Genomic DNA, 18,869 nt, shown 5'->3' on the forward strand with positions numbered 1-18,869 from the left:
ATTGAGAGGAAGTAACAGCACACTTAGAGGACTTCTTAGGTTTAGTCTTAGGCGGACGAGGGTCAGGAATACGTTTATCCAAAGAGTTATTCAATTGCTGTAACTGTCCATGGCGGATTAACCACAGGGACCAGTGGTAAGGCACAGGAGGTCCCACAGTCTAGTTACCAGTGTAGTCAGTAAATTGGAAAAGGCAGCCCAAGGCAGGTCCTGATGAGCCCCCATTGTTACAAACTGACTGGGAGGTACAGAACCCCAAAACCTGAACTCTCCGCAGCCATGTTATATTCATATGCATCTGGGACATCATAACCACGCACAGCGGAATCAGCCCCAGACCCATCGCCCCCTGTAGCTGACATGATATGAAAGCGTAAACCATGGGTGACACAGTACAATATCAGCAGATAAAATACCTAACACAAACCCCCTGTGCAGTGTGACAGCACAAACAGAGGATTTCTGAGGTAAAACGTGACTGAAAAACACAGAGAAAAATACAAAATACGTATATCCTGTGAAATACCTATATTATCTAATAGTCCCTGACGCACAGAGCCTCCTCAGGTTACAGAATATAGGGATAGCAGTAGGAGTGAGATACACGGAGTAGAGATCACCCAGCAGCTATACACACACACACACACACACACACACACACACGCACAATGCAGGAATTATTTTATTTATTTATTTATAAAATTATGTCAAACAATAAAACTGCACTGGACTAGCAATACTATTACTGAGTAAAGCTATGTATATAATTATAAACAGATATATCAATGCACAGTAAAAACTGGATGAATATCACCGGGTACTTGTACTAAATAACCCTGAACTATGCACTTGTTCTCAACTAACACTGTCTAAACGACATGTAGAATACTTAAGTGTCCTGTAAATGCACAGCGCTGATGATGCAGGCGGCTTTACAGAGGAGGCATCACCCAGCAGCCCCAGAATCAGCGCAGCTGTGTGTAATGGCGCCCAAACGCTTACAGGGAGTGAGGGAGACAGAGATGCAGCTCCAGGGCGGGAACATTTACTGTAAATGGCGCCCAGCGGCTGGGGGAGGGGCTACAGGCCAGAGCCTTAACCCCATGTTGTACTTCACCACCGGGTGCTGCGGGCCTTAATAAAATGGATTATAGCCTAATCTGACCTGTGCCCTTTACCTGGTGGTCTAGTGGGGTCCCTGTACTGCCACAGTGTCCACGCCAGCGCACGTGGCCCGCCTCCTGATGGCCGCGGTGGATCGCGATTCCAGCGGATACCGCCTGGGGGACCCTCTTACCTCCTCCCTGAGTGTGGCCACGCAATCCCGGAGAACTTCGGTTAGTGTGTGAGTGCCCTGGGTGAAGAACCGAAGCCTCCGCTGTAAGTACCCGGCAACCAGGGACGCGGGAGTATACAGCGACGCTGGGGGAGGTGATGGAGCTGCAGCAGGAGATATCAGAATGATATCTGGCACTAGAGTGCCTTTGCTGCAGCCCTTGAAGTCTTCTATGTTCTTTAAAGTAGCTCTTCTTAGGGCTGCTGGAGCAGCCCTGCCTGTTAGTTGCCTGCACTGCAGGCACCAACTTACAAACTGATCTCCCGTGCACGGAGGCGGGGTTATAGAGGAGGCGGCGCTGAGCATCTTGGGAACAGTCAAAGCTTTTAGCCTGCTGGTGCCTCGGATCAAGATCCTACTCTACACCCCGATGTTATTCCCTGTGGAATACCAGTGTACCTCGCTGCAGAAACATGGGTACACACGTTTTCAGTAAGGTAATACCAGAGATTTAAAAAAAGTCATTTCATCAGACTCCGATTCATTGTCCACAGACCTCTCATTTTGTCACACTCATCATCTCTCATCTTGACTGTTGTATCAATATTCTCTATAGTCATCCCCTCAAACCTCTCCTTAACACTGCTGCTAGACAGATTTTTTTTTTTTAAGTTTATTAAATTAATCTTATATTATGTGGCTGTGTCTCAGCCTCCCCCTCCACCAATCTCTCCGTTGGCTCCAATATTCTACTCAGCCGGTGTCTGCCGCCCGTCCTCTGCGTTGATTAACACCATTTACTGTCACCTTAAATACTTCAACTGGTTTGCCCCTCGCCTATGCTTTCTATTAAAAAGTATGCATTGTTAAAAAGAATGCTAAGGTTTGGTTTTGAGTGAAAAGTGGAAGTGTGTAGTGTATAAATCCTTTTCTCGTAGTCCGTAGAGGATGCTGGGGTCCACATTAGTACCATGGGGTATAGACGGGTCCACCAGGAGTCATTGGCACTTAAGAGTTTGAGAGTGTGGGCTGGCTCCTCCCTCTATGCCCCTCTTACCAGACTCAGTCTAGAAACTGTGCCTGAGGAGACGGACATCTTTAAGAGAAGGATTATACACAGATAGTGGCGAGATTCATACCAGCTCACACACACAAGGCAAACCAAGCTAACGAGCTTGAAACTCAGCAAAAGCTGAAACATTACTTAACCAAGTAACAAAACCAGTACTTAACCAAGAACTAAGCAGTACTGAACTAAGTAACCAGTGCAGGATCAGGAAGCGGGTGCCCCGCATCCCCTACGGACTACGAGAAAAGTATTTACCGGTAGGTAATTAAAATCCTATTTTCTCTTACGTCCTAGAGGATGCTGGGGTCCACATTAGGACCATGGGGATGTACCAAAGCTCCCAGAACAGGAGGGAGAGCGCGGAGGCTCCTGCAGAACTGAATGACCAAACTTTAGGTTCTCAGAGGCCAAAGTATCGAACTTGTAGAATTTAGCAAACGTGTTCGACCCAGACCAAGTAGCCGCTCTGCAAAGTTGCAAAGCCGAGATACTCCGGGCAACCACCCAGGAAGAACCTACCTTACGAGTAGAGTGGGCCTTAACTGATTTCGGACACGGCAAACCTGCCGTAGAATATGCATGCTGGATAGTGAACCTGATCCAGCGAGAAATCGTCTGCTTCGACACCCAATTTTCTTGGGATCATACAGGACAAACAAAGAGTCCATTTTCCTATGACGAGCAGTCCTCTTCACATAGATTTTCAAAGCCTTACTGTCACGATCCGGGTATCTGGACGCCATTTCTTACCCATCAGATGCCTCCTAAGGCTGGCTCAGCGCTCCAGGACCGGATCCCATCTGTTATCCTAATGTTCACATTCCTGCATCCTCTCCTGTCTCTCTGAGACGCTGTCACAGTAACGCCTTATTACATGTGGCATGGCGTCTCCCGCGGCCTCCGCCGCCGTCCCTGAGCTTCTGCATGCAGAGTGTCAGAGTGGCGATTACGTCAGCCGCGGCCTCCGCTGTGTCCGCGTGGTTGGATGTGCACTTGTCAGCCTGGCGTCTCCTGTCTCCAGTGGCCGGCGCCGCCATTACTGTTTTCATTACCACATGGATTACAAACCAAACTTCCCTCCAAGTGTCTGCATGGGCGCAGCCATCTTGGATTCTGTCAGCTGATCATTTCCACCAATCTGTTCTCAGTATTGATAATCTGCATAATTGCCTAGCCAATCCCTTCCTTGCTGCAGGTATAAATACACTGTGCCTGAGCAAGGAAGGCGTCAGTGCTTTGGTTGTCAAACCTAGTTCCTGTTTGTCTCTCTCCTGTGATTGTCTTCCAGGTTCCAGCTCCTGTCTCAAGACTTCCACCATAGAGACCCGCACCAGCATTCCACCTGCGGTGTAGCCTGACTCTCCAATCCATTGTGGATTCATCTATTTCCAGCTACAACATTACCTGCTTCCAGCTCAGATTCCAGCAGAGTACAGCTTCCCTTAAAGGGCCGGTGTCCTTTCTACACTTTACCACTCTCCACCGGTATTATTATTTCTCCGCTCTCAAGTTCTACATTTCAGTTCATATTTCATCGCTCCCAAGTTCATTTATTATTTAACTGGTTCCAGCCAGTATCCACTCCGTGCTAACAACAGTCTGGTTCCAGCCAGTATCCACAGCAGCTGTTTTACCTTCAGCAACCCAGCTTTTCCTGGAACACCAGCTGGCACAATCCTGGGTTATCTCCATTGCTACAGTCGGGCCTGGTAAGGACTTTCCATCTAGAAGATCATAAGAACTATCTCACACTACCAGTGCCCTGTGGCTCCTGCCATCCTGTAGTACCCAGGAACTGTATTTATTATTTGCTGACTTTTACGTTTTCTTTTACTGCTGCTGTGTTGCGGAGTTGTCATAATAAACATCATTGACTTTTATCCAAGTTGTCGTGGTCACGCCTTCGGGCAGTTATTATTCATGTTACTTACATGTCCAGGGGTCTGATACAACCTCCCAGGTTCCGGTACATCTCAGCCCCTACAACTGAGGCTGCCTCCCGTCAGCTCAGGCCCTCAGTTGTGACAGTAAGCACTGACCTAATGAATCCAGCCGGAGACCAGGATCAAGCGGCCAGGCCGATGCAAGAACTGGCAGCCCGACTAGAACATCAGGAGGCTGCACAGGGCCACATCATCCGCTGTCTCCAGGATCTCTCTACTCGGCTGGATGGGATTCAGACAACTCTCCGTGGATCAGGCGCATCTGGTGCGTCAACCACAGTGACTCCAGCTATAACCCCACCCACCTTACCCATTTCTGCTCCACGTCTTCATCTTCCAACGCCAGCAAAATTTGACGGATCTCCAAGATTCTGCAGGGGATTTCTCAACCAGTGTGAGATTCAGTTTGAGCTACAACCTGGCAATTTTCCCAGTGACCGTACAAAAATTGCCTACATCATCTCTCTTCTCAGTGGCTCCGCCCTTGACTGGGCATCACCGTTATGGGAGAGGTCCGACACCCTGCTATCTTCTTACACTGCATTCGTGTCAACATTCAGGCGCATCTTCGACGAGCCAGGCCGGGTAACCTCAGCTTCATCCGAGATTCTCCGTTTACGCCAGGGGTCACGTACTGTAGGACAATATCTGATACAGTTCCAGATCCTGGCATCCGAACTGGCATGGAACGACGAGGCCCTGTATGCTGCATTCTGGCATGGCTTATCTGAGCTTATTAAAGATGAGTTAGCTACCAGAGACTTACCTTCTAAGTTAGATGAGCTAATCTCACTCTGCACGAAAGTTGATTTACGTTTCAGAGAGAGAGCAACTGAGCGTGGAAGATCATCTGCTCCAAAATCTTCTGCTCCTCCTCCTCGTCAACTGTCACCATCTAAAGATGAGCCCATGCAAATTGGCCGTTCCCGTTTAACTCCTGCTGAGCGCCGAAGACGTCTCTCTGAGTCTCTTTGTCTTTACTGTGCAGCTCCGTCTCACACCATCAATGCCTGTCCCGAACGTCCGGGAAAACTCCAAACCCTAGCTCGCCCAGGAGAGGGCCGGCTAGGAGTAATGATCTCCTCTCCATCTCCTCATGATTGTAATCTCCCAGTCTCGCTTCAAGTTGCTCAACGTTATCGGAACGTCATTGCTCTCCTTGATTCCGGAGCAGCTGGGAACTTTATTACTGAAGCCTATGTTAAACGGTGGTCCCTACCCACCGAGAGACTTCCTTCCTCCTTTTCCTTAACTGCCGTGGATGGCAGTAAAATTTTTGATACTGTTATTGCTCTAAGGACTCTACCAGTTCGTCTGAGAGTGGGAGTTCTTCATTCCGAACTTATTTCACTTTTAGTGATTCCAAGAGCCACACATCCTGTGGTCCTGGGCCTTCCATGGCTCCGTCTTCACAATCCTACAATTGATTGGACGACTACACAAATCCTGGCATGGGGTTCCTCCTGTGCAGAGACATGTTTGTTTAAAGTATTGCCTGTCTGTTCTTCCTCCCCCAGGTCGTCTGATGTTCCACCTCCTCCATATCAAGATATCACGGATGTGTTCAGTAAAGCTTCTGCTGATATCCTTCCTCCTCATAGAGAATGGGACTGCCCGATTGATCTCGTTCCAGGGAAGGTTCCACCTCGAGGCCGAACTTATCCGTTGTCTCTGCCTGAGACGCATTCTATGGAGGAATACATTAAAGAGAACCTAGCAAAGGGGTTCATTCGACCTTCTTCTTCCCCAGCCGGCGCAGGCTTCTTTTTTGTAAAAAAGAAAGATGGTGGTCTGCGGCCGTGCATCGACTACAGAGGTTTGAACGACATTACCATCAAGAACCGTTATCCTTTACCCCTGATTACTGAGCTCTTTGACAGAGTTAGCGGAGCTACCATCTTTACAAAGCTGGACTTGCGAGGTGCATACAATCTCATCCGGATCCGTGAGGGTGACGAGTGGAAGACCGCCTTTAACACCCGTGACGGACATTATGAGTACCTCGTCATGCCCTTCGGATTGAGCAATGCTCCAGCTGTCTTCCAGCATTTTGTCAATGAGATTTTCAGAGACATTCTATACCGTCATGTCGTGGTCTATCTAGACGATATCCTCATTTTTGCCAACGATTTAGAGGAACATCGTTTTTGGGTTAAAGAGGTTCTGTCCCGTCTCCGTGTCAATCATCTCTATTGCAAATTAGAAAAATGCGTCTTTGAAGTCAAGTCCATTCCGTTTCTAGGGTACATTGTGTCCGGTTCCGGACTAGAGATGGATCCTGAGAAACTACAAGCAATTCAGAATTGTCCGGTACCCTTAACCCTCAAAGGGGTCCAGAGGTTCTTAGGGTTCGCCAATTATTACCGAAAGTTTATACGAGACTTTTCCACCATTGTGGCGCCTATTACTGCTTTCACCAAGAAGGGTGCTAACCCGTCCAAGTGGTCTGAAGAAGCCATGCAAGCTTTTCATCTTTTAAAACAGAGGTTCATCTCTGCGCCTGTCCTGAAACAGCCTGACATCGACTCTCCTTTCATCCTAGAGGTGGATGCCTCCTCCGTTGGAGTAGGAGCGGTGTTATCTCAGAGGGCTAAAGATGGCCATTTACATCCTTGCAGTTTCTTCTCCCGGAAGTTCTCCCCAGCTGAGCGCAACTATGCCATTGGCGACCAGGAGTTGCTAGCCATCAAGCTCGCTCTAGAAGAGTGGAGGTATCTGTTGGAGGGAGCTTCTCATTTAATCACCATACTTACAGACCACAAGAACCTTTTATACCTGAAGGGCGCACAATGTCTCAACCCTCGTCAGGCCAGATGGGCACTTTTCTTTTCCAGGTTCGACTTTAAACTCCAGTTCTGTCCGGGCTCTCAGAATCGCAAGGCCGATGCCCTTTCCCGCTCATGGGAGCAAGAAAATGAGTCAGAGTCTTCAGACAAGCATCCTATTATAAATCCGTTGGCATTCTCCACGGTAGGGATGGACTCTACGCCCCCATCAGGGAAAAGTTTTGTGAAGCCGATGCTAAGGAAGAAGCTCATGCATTGGGCCCATGCTTCCCGTTTTGCCGGACATACAGGTATCCAAAAAACCCTGGAGTTTATCTCTAGGTCCTATTGGTGGCCAACTCTGAAAAAGGACGTCTTGGAGTTTATTGCATCTTGCCCAAAGTGTGCCCAACATAAAGTATCCCGCCAGTCGCCTGCGGGGCAACTGGTTCCACTATCCGTTCCCCGTCGACCATGGACCCACTTGTCGATGGATTTCATTACAGACTTACCCATGTGCAATAAGTTCAATACCATCTGGGTGGTAGTTGACCAGTTCACCAAGATGGCACACTTCATTCCTCTCACCGGTCTTCCGTCAGCTTCCAAGTTGGCTCAAGTATTCATACAAGAGATCTTCCGACTCCACGGTCTTCCTGAAGAAATTATCTCAGATCGAGGAGTTCAATTCACAGCCAAATTCTGGCGAAGTTTATGTCAAGTCCTCCAAGTCAAGCTAAAGTTTTCCACGGCTTACCATCCTCAGACCAATGGTCAAACCGAGAGGGTGAATCAGGACTTGGAGGCCTTCCTCCGCATCTATGTGTCCTCCTCTCAAGATGACTGGGTTCAATTACTTCCCTGGGCCGAGTTCTGTCATAACAACCAGTATCATTCTTCATCTGCTTCAACACCATTCTTCACTAACTTTGGATTCCATCCTAAAGTTCCTGAGTTCCAACCGCTTCCAGCAACTTCTGTTCCCGCAGTGGATATCACCTTGCATCAGTTTGCCAATATCTGGAAGAGCGTACGATCAGCTCTGCTCAAGGCATCGTTCAGGTACAAGAAGTTTGCGGATAAGAAGCGTCGAGCAGTTCCTGCTCTCAAGGTGGGTGATCGGGTATGGTTATCCACGAAGAATTTGAGGTTAAGAGTTCCCAGTATGAAGTTTGCACCTCGCTATATCGGTCCTTTCAAGATTGAACAAGTCATCAATCCTGTTGCTTACAGACTCCAGTTGCCTCCCTTCTTAAAAATACCCAGGACATTCCATGTTTCCCTGTTGAAACCGCTGATCTTGAATCGGTTTCATTCCTCATTTCCTCCAACTCCGAAAGTCCAAACTCAACGAGGCGTTGAGTATGAAGTGGCCAAGATCCTGGACTCACGTCACCGTTACGGTCAACTACAATATCTTATTGACTGGAAGGGTTATGGTCCTGAGGAACGTTCATGGACAAATGCTTCTGATGTCCATGCTCCTGCCTTGGTCCGGAGATTCCATTCCAAGTTTCCTCAAAAGCCAAAGAAGTGTCCTGGGGCCACTCCTAAAGGGGGGGGTGCTGTCACGATCCGGGTATCTGGACGCCATTTCTTACCCATCAGATGCCTCCTAAGGCTGGCTCAGCGCTCCAGGACCGGATCCCATCTGTTATCCTAATGTTCACATTCCTGCATCCTCTCCTGTCTCTCTGAGACGCTGTCACAGTAACGCCTTATTACATCTGGCATGGCGTCTCCCGCGGCCTCCGCCGCCGTCCCTGAGCTTCTGCATGCAGAGTGTCAGAGTGGCGATTACGTCAGCCGCGGCCTCCGCTGTGTCCGCGTGGTTGGAGGTGCACTTGTCAGCCTGGCGTCTCCTGTCTCCAGTGGCCGGCGCCGCCATTACTGTTTTCATTACCACATGGATTACAAACCAAACTTCCCTCCAAGTGTCTGCATGGGCGCAGCCATCTTGGATTCTGTCAGCTGATCATTTCCACCAATCTGTTCTCAGTATTGATAATCTGCATAATTGCCTAGCCAATCCCTTCCTTGCTGCAGGTATAAATACACTGTGCCTGAGCAAGGAAGGCGTCAGTGCTTTGGTTGTCAAACCTAGTTCCTGTTTGTCTCTCTCCTGTGATTGTCTTCCAGGTTCCAGCTCCTGTCTCAAGACTTCCACCATAGAGACCCGCACCAGCATTCCACCTGCGGTGTAGCCTGACTCTCCAATCCATTGTGGATTCATCTATTTCCAGCTACAACATTACCTGCTTCCAGCTCAGCTTCCAGCAGAGTACAGCTTCCCTTAAAGGGCCGGTGTCCTTTCTACACTTTACCACTCTCCACCGGTATTATTATTTCTCCGCTCTCAAGTTCTACATTTCAGTTCATATTTCATCGCTCCCAAGTTAATTTATTATTTAACTGGTTCCAGCCAGTATCCACTCCGTGCTAACAACAGTCTGGTTCCAGCCAGTATCCACAGCAGCTGTTTTACCTTCAGCAACCCAGCTTTTCCTGGAACACCAGCTGGCACAATCCTGGGTTATCTCCATTGCTACAGTCGGGCCTGGTAAGGACTTTCCATCTAGAAGATCATAAGAACTATCTCACACTACCAGTGCCCTGTGGCTCCTGCCATCCTGTAGTACCCAGGAACTGTATTTATTATTTGCTGACTTTTACGTTTTCTTTTACTGCTGCTGTGTTGCGGAGTTGTCATAATAAACATCATTGACTTTTATCCAAGTTGTCGTGGTCACGCCTTCGGGCAGTTATTATTCATGTTACTTACATGTCCAGGGGTCTGATACAACCTCCCAGGTTCCGGTACATCTCAGCCCCTACAACTGAGGCTGCCTCCCGTCAGCTCAGGCCCTCAGTTGTGACACTTACAAGATCCAAGGACTTTGAAGTAAATGAGGAGTTAGTAGCCACGGGCACCACAATAGGTTGGTTGATATAAAAAGCCGACACAACCTTCGGAAGGAACTGCTGACGCGTCCTGAGCTCAGCTCTATCTTCATGGAAGATTAAATAGGAGCTTTTACAAGACAAGGCCCCCAACTCCAACTCACATCGAGCAGAAGCTAAGGCCAACACATTGACAGCCTTCCACATAAGAAACGTAACCTCAGCCTCCTGTAAAGGCTCAAACCAATCCGATTGCAGGAAGTGCAACACCACGTTAAGATCCAAGTGCACCATCGGCGCCACAAAGGGAGGCCTTTCAAACAGGTCTGAACCTCAGGAAGAAAATTGATAAGGCCGAAATCTGTACCTTTATGGATCCCAAATGTAGACCCATATGCATACCTGCTTGCAGGAAAAGGAGAAACCGTCCAAGTTGAAAATCCACCATAGGAAACTTCTTGGATCACACCAAGACACATATTTTTTCCAAATGCGATGGTAATGTTTAGACGTTACCCCTTTCCTAGCCTGTATTAGGGTAGGGATAACCTAGCTCAGAATACCCTTTTAGGCTAAAATCTAGCGTTCAACCGCCATGCTGTCAAACGCAGCCGCAGTAAGTCCTAATAAGCGAACGGCCCCTGTTGCAGAAGGTCCTCGTGAAGAGGAAGAGGCCACGGGTCTTCCAGCAATAGGTCCAGAAGATCAGCGTACCAAGCTCGTCTTGGCCAGTCCGGAGCAATGAAAATTGCCCGAACCCTTGTTCTCTTTATGAGCTTTAGGATTTTTGAAATGAGTGGAAGTGGAGGGAACACATACACTGACTTGAACACCCACGGAGTTACCAGGGCATCCACCGCCACTGCTTGTGCGTCTCTGGACCTGGAATAGTACCTCCGAAGTTTCTTGTTGAGACGTGAGGCCATTTTGTCTATTTGAGGCACGCCCCAACGACAGGTCACGTCTGTGAACACCTCCGGATGGATGCCCCATTCCCCTGGATGGAGATCGTGTCTGCTGAGGAAGTCTGCTTCCCAGTTGTCCACGCCCGGAAGGAAGATCGCTGACAGCGCCAACGCGTGCCTTTCTGCCCAGAGGAGGATTCTTGTCACCTCTGACATTGCCGCTCTGCTCTTTGTTCCTCAATGTCGGTTTATGTAGGCCACCGTCGTTACATTGTCCGACTGTACTTGAATGGCCCGATCTTGCAGAAGATGAGCCGCTTGGAGAAGACCGTTGTACATGGCTCTTAATTCCAGAATATTTATTGGAAGAATGGCTTCCTGCTTTGACCATCTTCCTTGGAAGGTTTCCCCCTGGGTGACCGCTTCCCAACCTCTGAGACTTTCATCTGTGGTCAGAAGGATCCAGTTCTGAATTCCGAACCTGCGGCCCTCCAGAAGGTGAAGCATTTGCAGCCACCAGAGGAGCGAAATCCTTGCCTTCGGCGACAGATATATCCTCTGGTGCATGTGCAGATGAGACCCCGACCATTTGTCCAGGAGATCCAGTTGGAAGGGTCGAGCATGGAATCTTCCATACTGTAGAGCCTCGTATGAGGCCAACATCTTCCCCAGAAGGCGAATGCACTGATGAACCGATACCCGGGCAGGCTACAAGACATCCCGAACCATAGACTGTATCACCAACGCTTTCTCCCTTGGAAGAAACACCCTCTTCACTTCCGTGTCGAGGACCATCCCCAGGAAAGACAATCTCCTTGTCGGCTCCAAATGTGATTTCGGAAGGTTCAGGATCCATCCGTGATTCCTGAGCAGTTGAGTCGTAAGAGTAATCGACTGTAACAACCTCTCCCTGGATACTGCCTTTATCAGCAGATCATCCAGGTATGGATTATGTTTACTCCCTGCCTGCAGAGTAGAACCATCATCTCTGCCATCACCTTGGTGAGCACCCTCGGTGTTGTGGAGAGGCCGAATGGCAGAGCCTGAAATCGATAGTGACTGTCTAACAGTGCAAATTTGAGATTAGCCTGGTGCGGTGGCCAAATGGGAATGTGGAGGTAAGCATCCTTGATATCCAGGGATACCAGAAAATCCTCCTCCTCCAGACCTGAGATCACCGCTCTCAGAGATTCCATTTTGAATTTGAACTCCCTCAGACAGGGGTTTACCGATTTCAAATTCAAAATTGGTCTGACCGAACCATCCGGTTTTGGTACCTTGAAAAGGTTTGAATAGTAACCCTTGTTGTGCATATGAGGTGGAACTGGGACAATGACCTGTGACCCTCCTAATTTTTGGATGGCTTCCTGTAGGATAGCTCTGTCTGGCAGCAAAGCTGGCAAGCCTGATTTGAAGAATCGGTGAGGTGGAAGCTTCTGAAATTCCAGCCTGTACCCCTGGGACACAATAACTTGCACCCAGGGGTCCAGGCCTGACGTCACCCAAATGTGACTGAACCTTCTGAGCCTTGCCCCCACCGGTCCCTCCTCCAGGCCGTGCGGTCTACCGTCATGCTAAGGATTTTGATGTACCAGAAGCAGGCTTTTGGTCCTGGGAGCCTGCAGCAGCAGGTTTCTTGGATTTTGCCCACCCTCCCCTAAAGAAGGTGTTATGCTGCTTTTTTGTTTTCGTTTTAGAAGTCCGAAAGGGAAGAAAAAGGTTTCTTCGTGGCAGGTGCAGCTGAAGGAAGAAAGGATGACTTACCCGCCGTTGCTGTGGAGATCCACGCATCTAGCGCTTCCCCAAATAGAGCCTGACCTGTGTAGGGTAGGGTCTCCATGCCTTTCCTGGATTCCGTGTCGGCAAACCATTGGCGCATCCAGAGTCCTCTACGAGCTGAGACAGACTTGGAAGATATCCCAGCAGCAATCGAACCCAGGTCCTTCATGAATTCCACCGTAAATCCCGCAGAATCCTGTATGTTACGTAAGAAAAATTCAACGTCACATTTATCCATTATATCCAATTCCTCAAGTAACGTGCCTGACCACTTTACTATAGCTTTAGAAATCCATGCACAGGCAATAATAGGCCGTAATATCGTCCCTGAAGTCGTGTATATGGATTTGAGCGTAGTGTCAATTTTGCAATCAGCCGGTTCTTTCAATACGGCACATCCCGGGACAGGTAAAACCAGCTTTTTTGACAGTCTGGATACAGATGCGTCAACTATGGGTGGGGTTTCCCATTTCTTTCTATCCTCCTCAGGGAAGGGGAATGCAACCAGAACCTTTCTTGGAATCTGGAATTTTTTCTCTGGGTTTTCACAGGATTTTTCGAATATAGCATTTCATTCTTTAGACGCAGGAAAGGTTAGCGAGGCTTTCTTAGTATTGGTGAAGTAAGCCTCCTCAATCTGCTCAGGCATTGTGTCCACAGTATTTAACACATCTCTAATGGCTTCAATCATTAATTGAACCCTTTTTCCAAGACATGCCGCCCCCTTCAGCACTTCCCCATCACCATCTACCATATGCTGCGGAGCCCCAGAGCGCAGTTAGTACTGCGCTCCCTCCCCTGTTGCCGCCATATTCACACCGGCTCCCCGCTTGTCAGGGGGCCGGTGACTAACTCGCCACCGACGTCTTCTGGCTCTGTAAGGGGGTTGGCGGCATGCTGCTGGGGTGAGCGATCCCTTGTGGCGGCGATCGATCTGTCCCCTCAGAAGCTCAGTGTCCTGTCAGCGGAGATAGTGGCTTGCACCGCTCAGGGCAGACACTACTCCCCCCCCTTAGTCCCACGAAGCAGGGAGGCTGTTGCCAGCAGCCTCCCTGTGCCTAAACTCTATTCAAAAAAATAAAACTAAAGAAACTCCTATGAAGCTCCCCTAGCTGTGACCGGCTCCTCCAGGGCACATTTTCTAAACTGAGTCTGGTAGGAGAGGCATAGAGGGAGTGGCCAGCCCACACTCTCAAACTCTTAAAGTGCAAATGGCTCCTGGTGGACCCGGCTATACCCCATGGTACCCATGGTACTAATGTGGACCCCAGCATCCTCTAGGACGTAAGAGAAAAATACATAACATCATTTATCTCCTACTGAAATTATGACTGTAAATTAGAGTTGAAACATTTAAAGGTACATCACACTGAAAAAAACAAAACCTGTACTATAGGCGTCGGGCGATAATATGGATCTTAGAACAAAAACAAAAGTACACCTTCCGCTGCGCTACCCTTAAGTCCTTAGATAACAATTGTAAAGAAGATAATAGTCTTAAATCTCAAGTCCAACAGTTCATAAATTTTCTACACTCCAAGTGTTTAAAAGTCAGAGAGATGTGGGAATCTTCGTTATATGATATTTGACAGTAGCCTGGTCTATAAATGTTGACAAGAAGTTCTATGTGGGTACGCACCGTACTCACATGTACACTGTGCGCGTTGTATTCGTAAAGGTATCTTTCTCCCTTGTGCACTTGGAGTCTCCTTCCTTATGGGATCCCCTCGGTGATGAAGAAATGCAAAAAGGAAGAGAGAGAGGGGAATATAACCCCAATGGTGTAATACGTTCAATACTATAAATATACAGAAAATTGCCACAGATGTTTCTATGTCTTATTTAGGGTTTCCAGTGCGTACCCAACTCACATAAGCAAAAACGAAATGTTCTTATAAAGGTATCTTTTATTAATTCAAGAAAGATGGGGGTGATGCGTACCCCAAACTCACGTTCTGCAGGATTTCTGAAGACACATCAAGGTTTCTTTAGATGCCTGTCTTCCTGCCTTCTTTGTTGTGCTCTCCCCAGGATCGTCAGGTGTATAGAACCCACAAAGAAGGAGGTTGTTTTTAGGGTGATATATTCATTTATTTAAAAAAAAAAAACGTTTTAAAACAGAATAATTTCTTCATAAAAACATGATCCACCATGCAAGCAAAAAACGGGGGTAACACGACCAAATACTGGGTGATAAAGACTTTTCAAGTCGAAACGCGTTGGTGGTTTAGGCGGCACACCCCAGTACCCAGGAGATCAGCACTTAGGAGTGTGGGAATCCGGACGTACCGCACCCCAGGTCTGTTTTTCACAACTACCTCCCAGTATTTGGTCGTGTTACCCCCGTTTTTTGCTTGCATGGTGGATCATGTTTTTATGAAGAAATTATTCTGTTTTAAAACGTTTTTTTTTTTAAATAAATGAATATATCACCCTAAAAACAACCTCCTTCTTTGTGGGTTCTATACACCTGACGATCCTGGGGAGAGCACAACAAAGAAGGCAGGAAGACAGGCATCTAAAGAAACCTTGATGTGTCTTCAGAAATCCTGCAGAACGTGAGTTTGGGGTACGCATCACCCCCATCTTTCTTGAATTAATAAAAGATACCTTTATAAGAACATTTCGTTTTTGCTTATGTGAGTTGGGTACGCACTGGAAACCCTAAATAAGACATAGAAACATCTGTGGCAATTTTCTGTATATTTATAGTATTGAACGTATTACACCATTGGGGTTATATTCCCCTCTCTCTCTTCCTTTTTGCATTTCTTCATCACCGAGGGGATCCCATAAGGAAGGAGACTCCAAGTGCACAAGGGAGAAAGATACCTTTACGAATACAACGCGCACAGTGTACATGTGAGTACGGTGCGTACCCACATAGAACTTCTTGTCAACATTTATAGACCAGGCTACTGTCAAATATCATATAACGAAGATTCCCACATCTCTCTGACTTTTAAACACTTGGAGTGTAGAAAATTTATGAACTGTTGGACTTGAGATTTAAGACTATTATCTTCTTTACAATTGTTATCTAAGGACTTAAGGGTAGCGCAGCGGAAGGTGTACTTTTGTTTTTGTTCTAAGAGTTACTGTGGAGAAAGAGTGACATCTCCCTGTACACCCTTACTGCTGTTATCTGTGGGCGCAGTGTACACTCTCCATTTTTTTGTATAGATAATATGGATCTTGTCATGTTATGCAAGTAAAGCCTTGATAGTAAAGTTATTGATTTGTATTGCTTGCTAGTCAGTTATTTCAGTATGAAATACAAAAAAACACAGGAAAAATAGCTACAGTATAAGTATTAGAATGGGGAGATCTACATCAATATGCCCAAATTGTAAAGGGCTCTTGCACTAACCAAGTAGCAGGATTGGCCTGTAAGTGACATCTTTAGAATACCAAATATACAGTAAATACATAAATAGACAAATTAAAAGTTATACAGTTTCCCCCGATTTTGAACATACTTTTCACCCCTTTTACAACTAAAACTATTCATTGGTGAAGAACCACTTTAGTAAACATTAGTTTATTTTTATTTTTTTTATCTTATATCGTACAGTCCAGAGAAGATTTCCATAATCAGAGAAATGCTAATTCTGCTGAGTATCGATATTGGAGACCCAACAGTGTAAGTGAGATGAGTGCCCCTATAATGAGTAAGTATAGTAGCGTGCCAATACAACTGGATAGAGAATTACTTGAAGAAAGAAGCCTAAAGCCTGCTGCAAATCTGCCCCTACGATTTGGAAGGGCATCTGATGAGAAGATAGTGAAGAGCTTTCCCAACCTACCGCAGCGATTTGGGAGATACCTATCTGGCAAGGCCAACATCCAGTCAGTGGCTAACTTGCCCCAGAGGTTTGGAAGGTCACAATATGGCGGAAATTTCCATCAGTCTCTTGCTTCATTACCACTCCGCTTAGGAAGAGCAACACGTCTCCAAAGACTACAATATAAACTGAGCTCCCATCCACTAAAAGTGAAAAACTCTGATGTAGATGACAGGTAAGTAAGGTCAATATAAAATGTTATTATAATATACTACTTCTATATCAGTATTAAGTATTGATTAGCTGCTCTTACTGTTTCATAAAGTGCCATAGTTAAAGCAGTGTCTGGTGAAGACAGAGCCATGTCAACACAAAATAATCATTTTTACATATTATTTATTTATTAACCTTTATTTATAAAGAATTTCTATCTTACACAGGATGCAGTTACACTGCCGGCAGTCAGGATCCCAACGGTCAGGATACTGACGCCGGAATCCCGACTGCTGACAATGCTGGCTAACAGGGGCTATTCCCACTCCACGACACCCATCACCCAGAAAGTGGGAATAGAACCTGTGGAGAGCACAGCCGGGATCCTATAACCAACACTATTACACAGCACTCTACAGAGAATATTTATTTATTCACTCAACTCACTGCACCAGTGGGCCTTAAAATCTATATTCCCTAACACACACACACACACACACACACACACACACACACACACACACACACACACACACACACACACACAATTAACCTACCAGTATGTCTTTGTGGTGTGGGAGTACTCTGGAGCACCTGGGGGGGAAAAAACATACACTTGAGGGGAACATACAAACTCTGCATATGTAGGAACCTGGTTGGAATCTAACCCAGGTCCATGTCTTGTGAGGCAGCAAGGCTAACCACAATTTGTATTATATATATGAAATATCTTAGAAGAACATCACATTTATTGCACCTTTAAATACTCTATATCTGTATATGACATATTAGGAACTAATACTGTGGGCGGGATGTACTAATGTACATCGCCGCCCTGCGCCACGATGCTGATCGCATATGTACTAACATATGCGATCAGCATTGCGGAGGACAGCTCTACCGATAAGAGCTGTCCTCCGCGATGCACAGCGGCAGCCTGACTTCCGGGATTCGGCCCCAGAAGTCAGTCTGCGCATGCGCAGGGTGACGGGGGCGGCCGCAGGGCATGCTGGGAGGATCCCTCACACAGCGCCGCGGAGAGAAGCCCATAGGCTTCTATGGACTATCGCCAGCTAAAGCTGGCGAACCCCGCCGCGGCGCTGACCTGGCGGCCGGGGGATAGTACATCAGGAAAATGCGGTAAACGGGGTTTACCGCATTTTCCGCTTAGTACATCCCGCTCAGTATATGGAAAAAAGACACTAAAAGACCATCCATTGTACAGTAAGCATAAGCAGCAGGAGGACAAGCAGCACAAGCCTAGAGTGAGAGGATGTGGCCACGAAGTGTGTCTGTCTATTTATATAAGTGTCGCTATACCACCATTGCAGGGCAGCATACCCAGATAGCTACCACTGGTTATACAATATTTCCATTCACCCTGCATATACCCCGTATTCTCCTGGCTGTGTCTGCATCAGCCCTGTGTTACCTGCAAACCTGTTCTTATAATAAACGGTTCACTGGTTAAGTATATCTTCATGAGGACTCACATTCACTGACATCTGTCAAACGTCTGCCAAATCAGCAGTATGTCATACCCCAGTATCAATGCTTATAAATAAGTACAGCATTATATACTCCTATATTCATTCATATCGTTCAGTGTGTAGTCACCAATAATGAATGATGCGCGGCCCCGCGCTCGTTTATCGTTGGTGCCGGGTCGCTTATGCATGCAGGCCAATATGGACAATCTCGTCCATATTAGCTTGCACTGCTATGGAGCCGAGTGATGAGGGGAGTGAAGAAATGTCACTCCCCCCGTCACCTCCCCCCCGCCGCCGGGTCGCCCGTCTGCCGCATCGTCCGTTGGGCAGCTCGGTGGCGGTCGCCGAATGTGTAGGGCCCCTTACAAGTGACTGTAAAATTATAACGGTAAATGTCTCAAAGTATGAAGTCCTTCAAGAGCTACTGCACCTGTCAGACCATTGCTCGTTTATCAGAATGCCTGTGCAGCTTAGGTCAGACATTACATATTATAAAGACAGAGAACTACATGTCTTTGTAATATGTACTCATTGATATTGGTTTCAGCTGCGAACTACTGTAATAGTAGAACAAATTATTGTAAAGAAAACTATTTCTCTACAAAAAAAAAAATACACTGACAATTTTCAGCTCTCATTTTAAAAATAATAAAAGTAGTTCTGTACAAACACTGTCATTTATAAACCTGATGCCAGCAGGGATCTTCGGCTCACCATGCGCTACTTCCAGTGTCCAGCATTTC

At 47.1% G+C, this 18,869-nt stretch overlaps 1 protein-coding gene and 1 long non-coding RNA gene across 2 annotated transcripts in view; one reads left to right on the plus strand and one right to left on the minus strand.

Annotated features, from left to right (window-relative positions):
• Positions 1-18,869, minus strand: part of LOC134927501 (uncharacterized) — a 149,875-nt gene that overhangs the window by 17,512 nt on the left and 113,494 nt on the right. Inside the window, exon 3 of the long non-coding RNA XR_010177661.1 lies at positions 17,194-17,230. This is a non-coding gene — a long non-coding RNA (uncharacterized LOC134927501). The remainder of the gene's footprint in view (positions 1-17,193; positions 17,231-18,869) is intronic.
• The window catches only part of NPVF (neuropeptide VF precursor), a 44,148-nt gene that overhangs the window by 17,501 nt on the left and 7,778 nt on the right, over positions 1-18,869 (plus strand). The window contains exon 2 of the mRNA XM_063922010.1: positions 16,213-16,658. Within this exon, the coding sequence (XP_063778080.1) occupies positions 16,213-16,658 (446 nt within the window). The remainder of the gene's footprint in view (positions 1-16,212; positions 16,659-18,869) is intronic.

The sequence above is a fragment of the Pseudophryne corroboree genome, chromosome 5 (assembly GCF_028390025.1).
Source record: "Pseudophryne corroboree isolate aPseCor3 chromosome 5, aPseCor3.hap2, whole genome shotgun sequence".
Classification (NCBI taxonomy): Eukaryota; Metazoa; Chordata; class Amphibia; order Anura; family Myobatrachidae; genus Pseudophryne; species Pseudophryne corroboree.